The sequence below is a fragment of the Scomber japonicus genome, chromosome 7 (assembly GCF_027409825.1).
Source record: "Scomber japonicus isolate fScoJap1 chromosome 7, fScoJap1.pri, whole genome shotgun sequence".
NCBI classification, from domain to species: Eukaryota; Metazoa; Chordata; class Actinopteri; order Scombriformes; family Scombridae; genus Scomber; species Scomber japonicus.
Window position 1 is genome coordinate 28,049,039 of NC_070584.1, and position 19,032 is coordinate 28,068,070.

General features: G+C 38.6%; 1 protein-coding gene across 2 annotated transcripts in view; it reads right to left on the minus strand.

Moving 5' to 3' along the window:
* atp11b (ATPase phospholipid transporting 11B (putative)) overlaps positions 1 to 19,032 on the minus strand; it is a 59,837-nt gene that overhangs the window by 26,258 nt on the left and 14,547 nt on the right. For both annotated transcript variants that reach the window (XM_053321846.1, XM_053321845.1), the window contains exons 4-19: positions 17,390 to 17,470; positions 15,602 to 15,709; positions 12,520 to 12,648; positions 10,200 to 10,303; positions 8,785 to 8,832; positions 8,428 to 8,492; positions 7,985 to 8,066; positions 7,740 to 7,890; positions 6,054 to 6,251; positions 5,796 to 5,954; positions 5,505 to 5,692; positions 4,250 to 4,318; positions 3,964 to 4,037; positions 3,586 to 3,689; positions 2,691 to 2,872; positions 121 to 324 (exon numbers count right to left, since the gene is read on the minus strand). In XM_053321846.1, coding sequence (XP_053177821.1) covers positions 121 to 324; positions 2,691 to 2,872; positions 3,586 to 3,689; positions 3,964 to 4,037; positions 4,250 to 4,318; positions 5,505 to 5,692; positions 5,796 to 5,954; positions 6,054 to 6,251; positions 7,740 to 7,890; positions 7,985 to 8,066; positions 8,428 to 8,492; positions 8,785 to 8,832; positions 10,200 to 10,303; positions 12,520 to 12,648; positions 15,602 to 15,709; positions 17,390 to 17,470 — 1,946 coding nt within the window. The remainder of the gene's footprint in view (positions 1 to 120; positions 325 to 2,690; positions 2,873 to 3,585; positions 3,690 to 3,963; positions 4,038 to 4,249; positions 4,319 to 5,504; positions 5,693 to 5,795; positions 5,955 to 6,053; positions 6,252 to 7,739; positions 7,891 to 7,984; positions 8,067 to 8,427; positions 8,493 to 8,784; positions 8,833 to 10,199; positions 10,304 to 12,519; positions 12,649 to 15,601; positions 15,710 to 17,389; positions 17,471 to 19,032) is intronic.

The window sequence follows — 19,032 nt, forward strand, 5'->3', positions numbered from 1 at the left end:
GAACACTTATTCCATATCACGTTATCCAAAATCTGAGACAATATCTATAAAATATCACTATATCGACATAACATCATTGCCCAGCCCTCAACCGCATAGTTCTGTCTCACACACACTCACCTCCTAGCCAGTCTGCGGAGCTGCTCGGCACACTCGTTGTCAGAGCGCTGCTGCAGGAGCTCCAGGATGTTCATGGTCCTGTGGAAGTGACCACAGGACAGGCTGACACTGACCGCGGTCTCATGTTTGTCCCCCGTCAGCACCCATACTTTAATTCCTGCCAGCCGCAGAGCCTCAATGGTCTCCTGGACTTTGTCTTGGAGTCTGAGGGAGATGAGAGGGAGAGAGATGCAGAATAAATATGTAATATAAACCCTTTTAGCTCTACGGGTTCAGTGCTTCTTATGTTCAGTTATACTGCTGGTTTATTACGGGTGATGCCACCAGCTGGCATCCAAACTTTTAACTGCAGTTGGTTTAATGCTGTCAAACCCTGAAAAATTCATAGTCAAAGAAAAGATGGTGCCCATTAATTAAAGCACTGACTAAAAGCACAGACTCAGTACATTATACTGGCAATATCTCAATACTCAAGTGTTCAAACTGCAGCTTATGATGAGAAATTCACATACTCAAATACACAACTACTCTTGGAACTAGTTCATGATTCATTTTCTTTTCACCCACACACCTTGTAAAATATGCATTATGGTTAGACATTGAGAAAAAGCAGTTTGAGTTTAAAATGAACTTTCTTTGAACTTTGAGTTAAAGCTTTTCTAAGTCTTTGCATCCTAGAGTGCCCATCCTATTTCCATTTGATGAGAAGAAGAGGGTGAGAAATGGCACTGAAATCAGACAGCACTGATTTTATGAGAATACAGAATTTATCAGATATCTGTGCGACAGCAATTAATATTCCCAAAAAAGAAGGATAAAAGAAGGTTAATAGACACTGAGTATAATCTAATAGTACCACAGCTATCAGATTTATTATTATTAGACTGAGGGAAAAAAAGAATGGTTTAGTCTTCTCGTCTGTAATGGTGATCATCTGATTGTGACCATGTGTGCCTGAGGAGGAATTCATTCCAGATACAGAAACAGAGCTGGGAAGAGAGGAGAGAGACAGCAGAGAGATAAATAGAGTGGGAGAAGCGAGAGGCTTATGTGAGGAGCAGATGGTGAGCGCATGCAAACACATATCAACATTCGTTTCCAGCGAGGTTCAATGAGGTGACGTCTCCATCTCTCCCTCCGCTGACTATCCTTTTGATGAAGATTCTCCCTCCCGATGTGTTTTTCCTGTTTTTGCCCCGCGTGTTTCCTTGAGTACTGTGATGCCCCAGTTTTTCTTTTACATCAAACTATTTTTAATTCGCGTAGCTTTTAACACTTTAAAACACTAACAACATTTTAAATAGTGGTTCAGTTTTCTGTGCTTCACTGTAGATCCAAGTAGCTGTATAAACCTTTATAAAAAGTTCTTGTTTTTATTGAGTGTACGTTAAAAATAAAGCTGATTGCAAGATGTTCTATTAACAGAAAATGAAAAAATGCAAAGGAAACATACAGAACATACTGTCAACCTAGATTGTTATTAAAGCTAACTATGGTTTATTATTTAGGGTCTAAGGATAGAGGGCCATATATAAACCCTGTGGGCATAACATAAATTAAATCTGACTTGACTTGACTATCCTAACAATAATTATATGTTGTTTATCCATACATAAGTTTACATCATACTGTACTGTATGTTAAATATTAAATAACATCGTAATTGGGCAGCTGAAGCAGCTTACAGATGACAGTCAATCACCTCTTCCTTTACTTTAATAGAATAGTTCACGACACCCTTTCATGATGCAAGTTAGATGAGAAGATCAGTACAACTCTCGTGCCTCTCAATAAGCTGAATAAGAAACTAGAGCAAGCAGGCGAAAAGCTTATTATAGCAGAAAATATGCCTATGAGCAACTCTAATGCACACTAAATAACACATTACCTCATAAGTTACATGCTAGGTGCATCTTTTTATATTTTGGAAAGAGCGAGGCAAACGTTTTCTCCCTGCTTCCAGTGTTTACTCTACGCTACATTAAGCTAATCACCTGCTGGATTTACCTTCATATTTAACATATACAGCTGAAAGCATTATAATCAGGGTGTGAACTACAGGGGAGCCTGGGGGAGCCCAAGGTCTCTAAAATATTGACGATATATGCTATTTTTAACATGCATTTCTACTTTTCTGCATTCTCATTATCATGGATCATGCGTAAAATTAGACCATTATGGATGTATGATTCAGGCATGATGGTTATTCATCATTAAAAAAATTTGAGCTCCCCTGAATGACACAATATAGTTCACACACTGATTATAACTATCTTCCGCTCTCACTGTCGGCAAGTAAGTGAATAAGTGTGTTCCCCAAGCGAATTTCAAAATCTACCTGTTTGTGTATATATATATGCATCAATTTACATAAATCATAAATGAAGTAAACAACTTTATAAAGGGCCAGCATAGAGGGTAAAAAGCACTGTGCTATCTGTTTGCAATGCACGTACAAACTGACTAGATTAATTCTTTACATAGAAGACTTAAATTAAATCATTGATGAGAAATGGTTTACGGGAAAGACAACAACAGTATACTGCAATTTATTTTTTAAGTATCCATACTTGTCCTCCACCCCCGTTGCTCCCAGGAGATGCAGATCTTTCTCTATGTAGCTGAAGGCCTCCTGCAGTCTCTCCTCTCTCTGCTGCAGCGCGGTGCGAGCACTGTTCAGACGCCTGTCCACATCAATGTACTCCTCCGGGCTGAAGTGGCGACATGCTACCACCAGGGTCCGCAAACCTTTCTACAGTGGGACGAGGAGGGTGGGTGATGGGTAGAGAAAAAACAGGAAAAAAGAATGAGGAATAGAATTGAATGAAGGACACAGGAGAAAGAAACAGGGGGGTAAATGTATATAGAAAAATTCAAAGAAGTTTTTGTGGTAAGGAACAGTAGAAGTGATGAAGTTCAGAAGACGGTTGGTTGGATGATGTGTGTAGCATGAAAGAAGAAGGAAAAAGGAGATGAACATAAGCAGAGAGGGAAAAAAAACAGAAAAACAAATTATGAAAGCGTGGCTTTAAATCACGGAACCAGCCCGAGGGGCAGACAAACACAAATCAACCCAGTCCACAGCACCGACTCCTGGGTACTGACGTCCAATAACATGATGTGGGGGCCGGATGTGTGTGTGTATGTGTGTGGCTGAAGAATTTACAGTCTAATACAAACAGAGAGCGACAGAGTCAAAAGTGATCACTACAATGCTGTGAAATGCCAGGCCTAGACATGCAAACACACAATTATAAACATATGGACCAAAAGGCATTTCAGAGTTAGATATTTCAAACTTTCACTATAAAGTTCAGGTGGATTTTTTCTGCATTTATATTCCCTTAAGTGGCAAGTGTTGCACTGTGAGTTCATGTCCCTTATTGACTAAATTGACCTCTTACTGAAATAAATCTTATGCCACATGTTTCATGACTTCTTGTAAAAACATAAAGATTTTCTCACCAAGGCAAACTCGTCAACGTGAAGTCTCGTCTTTTCTATCTCACCACTGGTAGTGAAAGGCAAGATGGCTGACTCTGCTCCCTTGGTAAACAGCACTTGGCCCCCTGAGGGTCAAGACAAAAATGCTAAATTTAAGTGTGGTATGTTAACATATGAAAATATTAAATATACCTTTCAAAAATACCATATGGAAAATTAAATACTGTAAATTTGTATACATAATGAATGCATGCAAAAACTGATGAAAACCATCTTTACTGTATTTCCATTGTAATTATTTCTTATTTAAGTGTATTTTAAGAGTTGTCTTTTATGTTTTTTTGTTGACTATTTCATCAAAAAGGCAAAAAAATGATGTGTAGTTCAAAGTGGTTTTACCTGAGGGAGTCTCAAGTATGACGCTCATCCTCCTGCGGTCGGCATCAAACTCTAATACATGGAGAAGTTTGTACCTAAGAGAGCATAGAGAGGCTAATGTTAATGCAAAGTAGAGTTGTGGAACTAGTAAATACAAAGTTTAAGAGAACATTTAAACTGATTTTTCGGCATGGACACTAACAAACCTTGACAGTTGGTAAATACATCTCTGCTATCCTTAAATAACTTCACGAAGGAGTCAAAAACAGCTTTGTGAACTGAGAGATAAAAAAAGAGTGAGACATACTTCTCTGATTTGCCAAATGTTTTGATTTCCATGGTATCTCCGCTGCAGAGTGTGAAGGCCACTCCAATTCTGAGAGGAAAAAACAGCAGTGACAATCAGATTTTAGAGAATGGAAAATTCTGACCTTTATATACTGGATGAGAACCCAATTTAGAGTTTAAAAGGTTTTGAAGGTAATAGAGTCTTTAAAAGATAAAAACTCTCTAAGGGCATTCAATCATTTATTTATTGCACCCAGTTATTAATTTTCCTCAGAGTTATGGCTATGCCTATAATATACAGTATGTGTGACAAAGGTGGGACATTATAAGGAAATCCAAGTGATCAGATTAAAAAGAGATGTCAACTTAATTTTTGAACCCCAAAAGGAGATCTCTAATCCCTACATGTATGATGATTGTTTAAATTTAAAGTTGGAGTGTTTTATTTACCACCCATTACTGAGGTTAGAGGTCCAACTGTCTGTCCTTTCAGTTTATGTCAACGGCTACACTGTCTGTGGCTCAATGGAGCATGGAGCCACTGGGTCATGAGTTTGAACCTTTAGCGGTTGACAAAATTAATTTTGATGGTTTGAAAATTACATGGTGCATGAAGCCAGGATCTCTTCATGCACCGTGGATCCATAAAGCTTTCAAATATACTCTGACATTTCAGAGGTGTGCCCCCAGAGCAATCTATTAAATACTCAGACAGCCACATCTCTTAATAATTTTCCTCACAGTCTCGTGGATCCTTTGTTCTCTAACTTTACCCCTTTAAAGCCATTTTCTTCACATGTATGACCGGGTCTCAATGATCCAGGCTAATTTTTTATATTTTTTTGGAGTTTTAGAGTTTGAGTCCAGTGCTGTGAGACAATGCTGCCAGAAATCATATGACTCGCTACCTTGCAACTGTGTGGGTACATCTCTGAGAAGTGGGTGTTGTAAACTCAACTCTGAAAGAACAGTCTGCAATAAAAGTGCACATGTACCTTTATAAAAGTTTCAAAATAAAGATTTAACCTTTCAAAGCTCTTCCAGTTTCAACGTTACACAACTTTTTCCCCCAAGTTTAGAGATCACCAAGGTTTCAAGTTTTGTTTGTTTTTTCAGCCTGTCAAAGCATTGTGCAAGCCTTCATAACTTACTTTCAATCTTTCCAAACTTTTTTTATTAGATTTCGAGCTTTCAAACACTGAGAACCTTTCCAAGCTTTGTTATTTTTCTCCCAGTTTAGAAATATGACATGATATTCATCCCATAATCCTTACCTCTTAGCCGCCTCTACCAAAGCTTTCTCGTCCGGTGAAGAGGCGTAGTACTCCATGTGGTTGGAAGAGAAACCGTTTGCATGGGAGAATGGATCTCCTCCCCCGGCCAGGCAGTCTGGCTGATCGTAGCTGATCTGAACCGTGTGACACAACGATACCGCCTTGAGAAATAACAATTCCTCATCAATCTGGGTGGAGAAGAGACAACAGGTAAGAATGAAGAGGTGATAAATACAAATATAACATCTAATGACATCATTTTTTGGGATATTGTATGTATATGGGAGTTACCAGTGGAGGCGTAGAACCATCTGGTGAATCGTCGGTCATTCCCTCTGGTATCAGTTTGCCGTTAACTTCACGGTACTTGGTTCCGTTAACTGAACACTCTCGGAATTGCATCTCATTTTCCGTTAGCGTACCCGTCTTATCAGTAAACACATACTCCACCTAGGAGAGAGGAACACACACAGGCTCACATATACACTGCATATTACCAAAGTTCTCTAAAATGTGTTGAATATGTACCCTTGTGTTTCTATTTCATACCTGTCCCAACTCCTCATTGAGGTCAGAAGTGTTGACCTGAGCTTTCTGGTCAGTCTCTTCGTGGTAAAGGTCCAAATCCCAGCCAATGAAAAAGGAGCCCATGAACTTCTGCATCTCCACGGTAACATAGAGCGAAATTGGGATGATGAAGTTATAGAGGACCAGAAATGCCAGGAAGTCTGAGATGAACTTCAAGATCTGACGGAGATACACAAGAGCAAATTTTATTAGAGTGAGGGATAAGTGGAGGACAATACAATGAGATTAAACCAATTTGAACGTTTTAATGGTAACAAATAAAAAAACTGTGCAGAAACTGGAAGGAGAACAAAAAGCAAGATGAGGGGTGAAGTGAAAAGATGACGATGTGTACAAGAAGAAAAAGTTAAGTAGAATATTTTCATCTGGATTTCAGCCAATTCCAAATGGACTTTTTAAAAGCCAAAATGAATTAGATGAATTAGTTTTAATCATAAAGTGTAGTGTGAGTTGATAATGGACATATCTGAAATTAAAAAAGGTAATATTCTAATGCACAATGTGAAGATGTGTAGAAGATGTATGACAATTTAGTTTGAAGAAATATTTGCGATCTTTTTATTTAGTTGCTTTAATGCAAATGATACTAACATGAAATATAAACAAGTAGAAGACTGAGAAGGCTGCCTGTCAAAATGTAAGCCCTGCACCAAATGCTAATGCCTTAAGCAAACATTGTTTTTAATCCAAGTAGACAGAGTAATTAATTCCAATTAAGCCGTTAATTAGCTTCCTTGACAGTGAAGGAGCGAGAGAGATGACCACAGACTGAGATAATGCTTTACAAGAGCCAATTCTTTGACCTTTTAGACCTACTCTGCTAAACCTAATAAACACCTTCAAGAAATAAAGCTGGTGAAATTAGTATATTTCTAGGGGGGGTTTAGCAGAGAGGCAACATAACAAACCTACCAAAAAAGATCAGTCATGAAAGGTACTAATTCAAAGTATTTTTTTTAAATGAAATGAATATATATTCAGAATACTGAAGGAGTGGTAGTTGACCCAGACACAAGAGAGAGCATGACATTAGCTGAGATGTGTAGACAGGCAATCATTGGTGGAAGTAACACACTGAAAATACACCAGGGGATTTCTGGAGCACTTCTTATTCTAAATAGAAAAATAAAGCCATTCATTTGTTGCAGGTTTTCATTTCTCTGTCTCAAGGGAGGAGGAAAGCTATTGTACAACTCCCAACTTTTTCTTCCTCTCTGTCTTTGTACAAAGAGGTTGCTGTTCCTCTCTGACAGATTAGTGTTGGCAGGTAGGTTGATAGGCTGGCACACTGGCCCAATGAAAGGCACTTCCTCTCTTATACCTTGTCACAAAATCAAGAGACACTAAAAGCGCCCAACCAGGACTGTGTGTGTAGATGTGGATTCAAGCATGACCTAATCTTTATATTTTCACTGACTGTCCCCGTTAATGTATGTATATCTGCAGTGGAGAGACCATTATTCTTTGGTGAGGATATAAAAGCATTAGTAAGTGCATGTTGCATAGAGGTAAAGACAGAGAGAGGTGGAATGTCGGCTAAAATCTCACCTCATCTTATCTCTGAGGCTGATAGCGTGCACTACTTACGAAAGCAAATCAATAAGAATGTTTTTTTTTTTTTTTATGCTTGATGTGAAGTGGACTAACCGGACTGCTGTTTTTCTCTTGTTCAGTCATTTGGTTGTAGAAAGGCTCGTCCCATTTCTCTTCAGCCTGCCAGGCGTACTTCAGGATGGTGCTGAGTACGGCCTCGAACAGCAAGATGACCAGGTAGATGATTAGGAAGGTATTCATGGACCTTATGAAGTAAAGAAATAAATAAATAAAAGATATAATAAACCATATTTTAAAAGCAGCAATATTTTTTTATACTCTGAACAGAAAATGCTCACTTCTCTACTGCAGAGCGTTTCTGGGACTTGCACTTATAATTGAGAGCCATCTTGGACTCCATCCCCGTGTAAACCGCCACACCTGCAAGAGCACAACAGGTTAAATTATTACACAGGGCCTGTGGGAGATGAACCTATTACCTCACTTAATCATCAACTTACACATGAAGTCATGAGAACTTAACACACCAAAACCATCCACGTGTCCATTGTAGATGATGGCTTTGGGTCTACATGCCAACCACTAACACCAGGACATTTTCTGTATGTTATAATTTCTATAAAACCCGCAGATTCATTTCAGTCTTAGCTCAGTCTTCGGTTTGCGTCACAGGTGCAATGTGGCTCTTTTTAGCAATCATTTACCCCCCCTACATGTCTTCTCTCTTGTGGACAGATCATTTGCAGGACCATTTCTTTTGACCCTCACTGTATTGACTCACCGAAAATCTCTTTGGTATTTTTCAACCTTGCCCCTCGCAGCAGCAAGTTTTCTGGACCCAGCGGTCTGACATGAAAGAAAACACACACAACATAAATACATAGTAAGATGGATGTTGCTGCAGGGTTTTAGTGCAAACAAGAGCCATTAATCTTTATTTTTCTACACATCATCTTCTTGTATGAGGCCCAACAGTCTTTCCAGAATCAGTGTTTGTAATATTACCCAAATGTTTTAAAATAAGGGGAAAAAACACTTGACGCTCTGCTAAAAGCTGCACGAACAACTCAATTCACAGATTACTTTTATGTTTAACACACCATAATTAGCCATTACAGCTGAATAAAGCTAGTCTCACCTGACTATCTCCTCTCCTTGTTGAGTCACTGTCATCCGACCAACAAACCTGTAAAACATCAGAGGCATTGTAGTGATGAAGAAGGTCAACTAAGTTTATACATTCATGCAGAAAATGCAGCAATCTGAGAAAACTGTTAACACACACTTCTACAACCTTGTTACTGCCGCTCGAGGGACACACTCAGAGTAGCCAGGAAGTATGCTAGAGGCTAATAAAAAGCACACTTGACTGGTCTGATATTTCACATTAAGCAATATCCTGAACTACATATTATATATTGTTATTCCCATTACTAAATAAGAGTCAAAAAGGCTGTCTATGTATGTGTCAGAGTGGGGCACCAAAGTGAGAGCAAATTGACTCCTAATTAAGAGTTTTCTGAAATGTTCAACAGTCCTTTAAAGTGCATGCAAACGGAGCCAGGACATTTATGTGTATTACTCAGAGAAACCAGGTTGCTGAGGTAATCAGAGATTGTTTTTACATGTATTGTAGTAACCAGCTGATTATTGTAAATCACTGTATTATTCTTATTTTGACTTGACTGACAGCACAGTGAACATAAAACAGGGAGACAGCCAGGGCAGAGCTTTACTTCATAGTGTGAATGTGTCTGAATTTAAAAGTTGAATGTTTAGACTGATGTATTACCTCTCTAGCCTCACTTTGGGGGCGAGGCTAGAGGGTGGGGTAATCTCATGAAGTTGTCTCAAGGATTAATCACTATGTGAAATAATCTTTCCTTTTTCAGCTGTCTGAACCCTTTCTCATACATGCAATTCAATTAGAAACCTGGTTACACGTATATACATTGCCAAGAAATCAGCGTTGTCCAGGAGAAATCTACCTGAGGTAATCAGGTTACCCGATTCCCCAACCTTAATTACGGAAACATGGTTGCACATTCACATTTAAGAAATCAGCTTCCTGGAGGAAGGCGATCGTAACTCTGTTACTTAAGAGCATGTAAATGCAGAAAGAGACAGTAAGTCAGAGTGGGGGATGGGAGGAAAACTGCCATTGAGATAAACTGCTGCCGATCTAAAAATACATTGATCGATCCTGAAGTGGCCAGCTGAGACAGATCTGATGTGTAAGGATTGTTGAAGCAGGATATTTCAAACATGTATTTATCATAGGCTCTAAAAGTTCTGCAGGGGATCCCAGAAAATGAAATGGGTGAAATGAACGATCTATACTCAAAGTATTGACCATTACACAGTTAAACCTGACAACCAAAAATAAATATGAAACAACAGAATTCCTTCAAGAGGACATCATAATAGCAGAATTTAAATTTCTGATGTTGTAATTATTTAGATTGGAGTATCCTTATTATGTTGTATGATACACGAACACAGCTTCCTATGCTCTCACTCTGTTGGGTGTATATACACATGGGTGCAGAGTACCTGTACAGGTCAGCGTCTGGTTGTTGACATTCCACCACAGCCTGCAGGGCCTCCAGTTTGGAAACAGACTGACAAACTGATGTCTCCGCCACAGAGAAGTGGGTCTACAAACACAGCCAGAAAAACACAAACACAGATAAAAGAGAAAAGGGAGGCATTGTTAAAAAAAAGAGACATTTTCATAAAAAAGACAGGTTCTTCCCTAAACAAATCTATAGTAAATATATCCACAGTCAGACCAACTCTCTATTTATAAAACAACTGGTTCAACCGGTTGCCACCTCATTGCTAGACAGGAGGCTGCATCTCATCCATTTGCCTGGTTATGGGAATGAAGGAAAAGGCTATACATTACTTTTTCAACTTATTTGAAGGTATTCAGAACAGATCCAAAAGTGGACCAATTATTGAAACTTCTTAAAAAGTCCCAGTGCTGCTGACTGAGATACTCTGTAGCATATAGATGAGCAAACTCTGCATTACTATGAAAAGAACCACAATGCAGCAGTGAGATACATCGATCCCATCAGGTCCGATTAAGATATGATCAGTAGTCTTGACTTGGTATCATCGCTACCTTCACTACTATGAATGTGATGTTCATGTCTGAATGCAGTGTTGACTCCATTAAAACCACTAATCTCTTTCTAATCTTCAGACAAGAAAAAAAAAAAAAACCCACAAAAAACAGCAATTATAATGTAGCTACACTATTTTTGGTAATTGGTCTTCCTTTAGGCACTCAAACAGGAAAAAGTACATAACATTAACTAAAATGTTCACAGCATAGAATAGAAATATCATGGCTACTGCAGTACTACAGTATAAACAGCTGTAGATGACATCAGGTGCAACAACGGTACAAAAACGTTTCTGGACCAGTAGTAAAAACCCACCGCGCTGTATAAATAAACTGTAATAGAAAGAGCAGCATGTCGTTAGAAAGACAATTAAGTTACTTGGCTTCTGGCAAAACAGGAGGGGAGAGGAGCCGTGTGGACGAGAGGAGCAGGCATTAGTAATGTGACAGCAGTCTGTCTATTTTCTAACCAAATTAAGACTAGGAATATTAATTCCTAATATATGCAAACTATTTCCACTTAACAGCTTATAAATGAGTCTCCATGAGGCTCTTTTCAGTGCATAGTTTTATTAGCCTTATGTTCCAGGAGTAGCAGTGTGTCCAGTCCCTGTCAACACTAAGGAAAGAAGAAAAATTCTCAGATGCATCATGCAGACATGGATGATTCTGCATCGATTGGGAAAACTCAAAAAATTGATTTTCTAAATGTTATTTCATAATGTGATGTTGGAAAAAAGAAAAAGGTGAATGCAGTGCAGCACCCACACCGTCTACAGCCCAAACACGCTGGAGTCTGACTTTACAAAAGGCAGCAGTTAAAAGCATGTTTTTATTTAATGATTGGAGCAAAGTGGAGCAGCGAACTCCAACAGTAACAAACAAGCTCGGCTGACCAACACACACTGCAGCATTGATCTACTTAAATAAATAATAAATAACTCTAACTCTAACTAAGTCTGTTTCACCTCAACAACACTACACCTGCTCAGAGTGTTGGACAGCGATGTCTTCCCCCAAGCTAACGGTGCAGCAGAGAAGCTGCTCTCAACTGCTGGAGACTTGACGTTAATACCAACACAGTGGAGCACTCAGCCTCCTCCTCGTGTTGTTATCCTCAAACAGGCAGGAGACGGGCTAATTCATTCATTAATTAATGCACTTAACTTTTCAAAATAAAAAGGCTGCAGACTATTCATCTTATGTGGCAGTTATGTGTCATATTGTGTTTTAGTGGACTAAGAACTGAGAACTGAAAAATAAATAAATAAATCATGTAAAGAAACAAAACATTTTGATGCATTGAGATACCTCTGTAATCAATTTATCATGACATCGTAGACCTCTGTATCAGAATCTGAATCGAATCATGAGGTGTCTGCAGAGTTCCACCCATTTCAAACATCCTTCTACTGTAACGTTCATGAGTTCAGCAGCAGCTATAAAAACTTGGGAAAATCTGTTCTTTTAAAAATGTGATTAAAAGTGAGAGATATGTAATGTGCATTTATACATTTATACCATTTATAAAAATAATGTGCTAACTGCAAAATTGCTGTTCATAATTACATTTGCTTGCAACCATTTATTTGCCAATGAAACACTATCATTCATCAAACATGTCTCCACTTGTTGCAAAGCGTCATAACACACACATTTTTTTTCACACCACATACAGTATACTCACACTCACAAATTCAGTGCACTGGCATATACACACATACACACACACACACCGACCTTAAGATTGGTCTCCCCATCGAGGCTGGCCGTGGTGATGTGACAGGTGCCATCTGCACGGTCCGAGGACAGCAACACCAGGTCAACTGGGAACGTCTCATCTTTAGCCACACGCACTATGTCCCCCACCTGGACAGACATGCAAGGAAAGACACATACACACACCCACACAGGTTAATACTGTTAAACTTCAACATCACACCATTCAACCCAGGAGCATCTACATACATACAGCTCTCTGGAGTTTTTTTACATTCCTTTTGTGTGCTGTATATTGTAATATTTATTTGTTTGTATGTTTATATAAACAAATTGCCTCTGGTGAGATTGACAAACTGGTTTGCATCATATTGTATTTTATACCAATATGTGACTGTTTCCTCTTAACACCTACCAATACAGGAATACATTTGGATCATCATGTTTAGAAAAAAACCTTATTCATGCTGTTATATTATGCTGTTTGATTGGGTGCATATCCTGCTGCACAAATGTTCTTCTTTTTTTTTTTTTGCAAATAAGATTTTCCTTACAGGCTTTAACTGTAAATGCACAAACTGACATTTAACCAAATGTAACGGTTAGGCAATACGCCTACCCAGAGTCTATGGCGCTGTGCCTACCTACCAGGAAGTCCTCTTGGCATTTGTATTTTACTGCTTCTTGTTGCTGACACATCCTGGGAAACGTTGGGTGACAAGCTTACTATTTCAACATTGTGACTTGCTCTACCGGTATTCAGCCCACTGATGCTGAGCCATGCTGTGGGGTATTAAACTAGGGCAGTGCCCATTCAAAGCAGAGTGGGCTGACTGCTTGGCCTCCTGCCACTACTTTATACAGTTGATGGGATTTGTGATGAATGAGTACACACCAACAACATGAAAGAAACATTATACACAGATGTTATAAATAATAATTAGTCTAATAGTGAATAAATGTTCTTTACTCCATTTTATGTACTTAACCACAGTCATTGTGTATTGGGCTTCCAAAACGTGGGCGATCTCGCTCAACAATGTACCCGAACGCCTCCTGTGTACTTACTCACTGCTGTGGCTGCTAATCTGCAAAAAGTGCTGCTAATGCCAAGCTTTCTGTCTCAACACGGGGTCAGAGTGTCCATAAGCTGTGATTTTGCTGTCTACTCTTCTCTCTTTAGAGCTCTTTCCCTCTTTCCTGTGACTCGTGACACGCTTCGTTTCTGGTCTCTCCCCGACACACTGGAGTCAGTCTGCAGAGCCCTGAAGCTCCACCCTGTCCCTGCACAAAGCCAAGTGGCTTGTTGATTGCTGGTTTATTCAACATTTATTACCATTAAACTTATTATATCTCCGAATTGCACCAAATTCGACACTGCACTCTCTTGGGTCCCCAGCGATACACCCAGCAGACATGGAGTCGATCAGATGAACGATTAAAGAGGTAAGCAAAGGCAGGCATACATACAGACAGAGATTATTTCCTTTAGTAGAGAGATAAAATAGCTCACTCTTGTGGGTGTCATCAGGTAAACATTATTATGCTTGACAAGCTTGAGAATATTTCTAACTGTATGACTACATGTTTGACTAGTTACAGTGTCTCAGCAAAGACATAGAGTCATGTCTGCACTGAAATGTTTTGACTACCAAACATATTTGGACAGCGGAGACTCATTATCAATAAGAAGAGAGAGAACAGCAACACTGGACAAAGGGCTGAAGGATGCTAACATCATCACGTCTGTACATCAGGGGGATTCATTCTTTAAATCTGGGCTACATAATAATTTTTGAATGATTAGTTTTATTAATCAAGTAAACATGTTAACAAAAGTGAAATATGCCCATGACAAGCTATGTTTGAGTTTTCAAATTGCTTGTTTTATCAGATCATCCAAATCTCCAAGATATTAAATTCACTATAATATAAAAAAGAGGACAAATCCTGACATTTCTGAAACTTGGATTAACAATAGACTGGGATTATTATAGTTAACGAAAACTAGCATTGAAAAAACAATTTAGCGAAATAACTGAAATAAAAATAAAAACGAATGAACAATCCAAAACTAACTAAAACTAAACTAAACTGTTTGAAGATGCTTGACGTGCAATTTATGATTATCTAGAAAGAAGAAAAAGTTGTTCCGCAGAAAACGTCCCAGCCAAATATGGAAATATTTTGAGTATGACCTCGTAGTAGCTAAAAGTAAAAATGTTGCGATGAAGAATGATGGGAACATTTGTAGGATACAGGTAAAAGAGGAAAACCCCCAGTAATTTGAAAGTCCACCTTCACAAGGAAGCACACAAGAGTTGACAACAGGAGAGTTGAGGGTGCAGGAGACAGCTAACATAAGCTCACAGTAACACAGCTGCGCCACAAATACATTTACCTCAGTGTCAGGCATTATTTCATCCTATTCAGCTTCTATATATGAAGGCTTTCCTCCTAACACCTGACAAACTAAAACTACTTAATCTTAAAAAGAAGAACTAAATTAAAAAGATAACTAATGAAAATTTAATAACTATAATAACCCTGCAAAAGACTGACACATCCATTATTCAATTTATTCTTAATTCACAGTTAACTTCAAATTTTAAACAGGACAGGCTGCAGCAACAAAAAAAGCCTTCAATGTCACCTGATAAGACCAAAACAAACCCATAATTATCACAAAACTGCCACAACTGGACAGCTACATGAGCAATAAAGTCACTCTGAATAAAGATGCCTGTGGTACTATTGCAGCACCTTGTCCACTCAACAAAATGAAAGACATGATTATTAAATAGCATCAATATTGCAGCATCTGTGTTGCATGCTATGAAAGTCTCATAAATACTGCTATTATATATTATGTTACAGCATCAGTCTATGCATTCTATATGCACAGAAACCAGCAGCAGTAAGAATTTAACAGCCAGGCTATAGAGAGTTATGGCCGGTGGCTAGGAGCTGTGAAAAGCTATTTTTAGACACTATGAGGTAAAGGTACATAACGCTTGCTCCTGTTCTTTATCAGACAGAAACCCTTTGAACTGGACTAACTGGTATCATGACATGTCTTAGTGAGCAGCTGTTGCCGTCTTACCCTGATATTCTTGGATCTTGTCTGGACCAGACTTCCACTGCGAACCACAAAGACTGGAGCCCCGTTCACCTCATTGTCAGCCTTGTGTCTCAGCCAGTCCTCGTAGCCCTGGAAGATAATTCAGTTAATAACCAATCAAACCAAGCATCTGACAGCTGGTTAACTTCAGTGAAATATATCATTATTGATCAGCTCTAATTGCTGACGAAATGCAGACATAACCGAACATTCAATTTCAATTACATTTTAATTGACTGTAAAAACCAATAGATAAGTCGTAGTCTATTTTGGGAGGTCTCGTGTGGGGAAAAATGCTTTTCTATTAAAGGCTGGTTTATTTGAATGCACCAGTAGCTATTCATTTATGAACACATACATTTATACATTTATAATTCCACTTTTATTTGAAACACAATCACAACACACATATTACACCTGAAACAGTGTGTTGGGTTAATGGTTAATGGTCCGTTAATGATTTGCTTAACTGAACTGGGCCGCTTTATTAACTCATATTAACATATTAACTTTGGATTAGGCTACGAGTTTCAAGATCTCAGTAACTTTACATAATTGATACAGGGTGTAGCTGTATGCTCACTCGAGTCCCAAAAACATTCATCAGAGCTGTTGCTGCTCTTCGTACAACATACAGTGGTAGCGTCATCAATATCCATTTCATTAGCTGCCGACACAGCTCAAGCGCAGTGCGTGCTTGATACCGCTGTTTACAGGACGTTATAGTTCATAAGTGTGGATGCTCACATCGTTATTATAGTTATAGTTATAGTTATAGCTGTTAGTGTGGACGGCCCTTTACAGACCTATAACCAAATCAGATCCAACCTCTCTACATTTTACTGCTGTATAAGATGCACCCCACTTGTATCAAATTAGGGTTCTGTGATATGGGTGGAATCAAATATCACAATATTTTCAACCAAATACTTCAATATCGATATTTGGACAATATTGTAGGTATGACTACTGGTGCAAAATATATACGCAATGAGATTTTTTATTAATTATCATCAGTAATGTGGATAAAATGACTAAGTGGAAAAAGGCAGGTAACAGAGCAGAACATTCACTCTATATCACGATATTATAATATTCAAAAGACGATTTCCCTAAAATATCATGATATCGATACATGTAGTCATTGCCCAGCAGCCCTAAACCAAATCACAATAAAGTTATTTCAAGGCACTTTTCACACAGAGCAGGTCTAGACTGTACTCTGCAATTTAATTTAAAAGAGACCCAACATTTCCCCCATAAGCAAACACTTGGTGACAGCGGCAAGGAAAAACACACACACACAGAGAGAGAGAGGGTCAAAGTGACACCAACAATCATAATAAGAGCATGACTAATGATGATGACGGTAGCATGCATGGGTGTCAATCAAGACAAACATCCATCATCTGAAGCGAATGACAAGCGATTCCAAACACACTATTTATGTAAATTGTGTTGAGTGCCGAGTTGTGTCAACACCACAAACTGAAGAATAAACCGTGATGAAGCTATGATTGATTTTTCAGATACTCAACACAGAAACTGATAGTTAGAATTCACAGGACTGGTTTTAGTCAGTATGATTTAAAAAAAACAAAAACACAAACAAACAAAAAAGAGAACAATGATGAAGCAGGCACAATGCTGCAAGTCAGTTGACGACAACTAATCTAGGTACTAATCAAGGTCACGTCGTATTTGTGCTGGTTCCCCATTTTCGACTCCATGAAGAGGAAGTTATTGTGTGCTTGTGCTTGTGCTTCTCACCTGTTTTATGGCAGTTACTGTGATCACAAAGAAGAGAGGCAGACCGCTGGTGACTGGGGAGGTCGGGGTGTCTATCATTAACTGGAAAAGACAGATGCAGAGAGAAGGATGCTGAGATGTTAACGAAAATGGAAATGCACTAAAAAATCATGTGACAGTAAGCATGTAAGAGCAACTGTGTGAGAGAGTGGGTGTGTCTCTTTGGTAAACGACAATCATAACCACAGACTAGAGACAACACAGGGAAGTAGCGGCTGATGTGTCAAACAGGAAACCTCTTGAACATCCTTCATTGGTTAACTGACAGTTCAGAACTACTCGAGCATATGTGAAGGAGTAAAAAAGGGCATGAAGGTCTTGAACATTTCCCAAAGCAGACATGTCTCGGCTTTCCCTCACGTAAATCAGTCTGAAGTCTATCTCTAAGACTTTTACTATTGAATCCTTTGTTTGTATAAAAGCTTTTTTGGGGTGAGATTTTAATCTTTATTGGAAAGGTGACAGTTTGAAAAGGCAATATATAGATGAAACCGCGGATGCTGTGGTGACATTGTGGCGCCCCTCAGTCACGAAGTGTCCCTTTATTAAAACACGTTTTTTTTGTGCAGACTATCTTATAATTAGATAATAGAGAAGCATAGAACGTGGAACTACACTGATATATCCTCTTAATGTCACAGCCATTACTCACTGGGTTACATTTTAACATCAACCAGAAGTGCATTTGCTTCCTGGTAGCTGATAGGGAACATTTTTTAATCACAGTCATAAGCTTTAAAGTCCACATACACTGTTAAGTTGCTATAGACAAGAGGATACCTATCTGTAACATACACTGAAACACATGTGAACACGGTTGTGTGACTGATGTAATCCATATTGCGGCTAACTTCCTTTCTTTTGTAATTTAATATCATTTAAACTCCATCCAAGAGGCCAAGGTGTAAATTAAAGGTAATGTGTGTTTTTACCCATTAGTAATGTTGTTATGAGCAGCACAAAGTATGCAGGTGACTCAATGCACAATCCTGCCAAAAGTTTCACATTCTTTCTCTGACATGCAGTGTTTATGTGTCACAAAAATGCGGCAATGCTCCAGTAAAAGCCAGGAAGAGTAAACCTCCAGGCCAGTAAACACCATTTCATTTTCTGTTTAAAGTAGCTTTGCAAATATTTTACACCGAATCTCAACTGAAACTTTGTGTACACTTAAACAAGAAACACTGAAGATGTATTTGTACTTTTTTTTTTCTTAACAAACATTAACAACAAATATTGCCTAAGAATCAGAGCCCCGCCCCACCCTTATCATTTGCATCGTTCCTGCGGTTGTGCTGACTCTCAGTCACTGTATCAGTTTACTGCATCATTTAAGACAGAGTGTTTTTAACAAGCAGCTTCAATCTCTTGACATAAATAGTGGTGGAGAAATGCTTTCCTGTTGTTTTCATTGTATCGATAAAAGAAGTTCTAGTAAATACGAACTGGCGACAGGTCGCTGTCAAAAACCAATTTACCGAACACCTGTTGTATAATTGGTTTTTATTAAGGGCTGACTGTGTGTTGAACATTTTTATAAATTTAAGTATCTCTGTTAAAAATGAATACCAGCCTACTCATTTTTTAAACCCTCATATATCAAA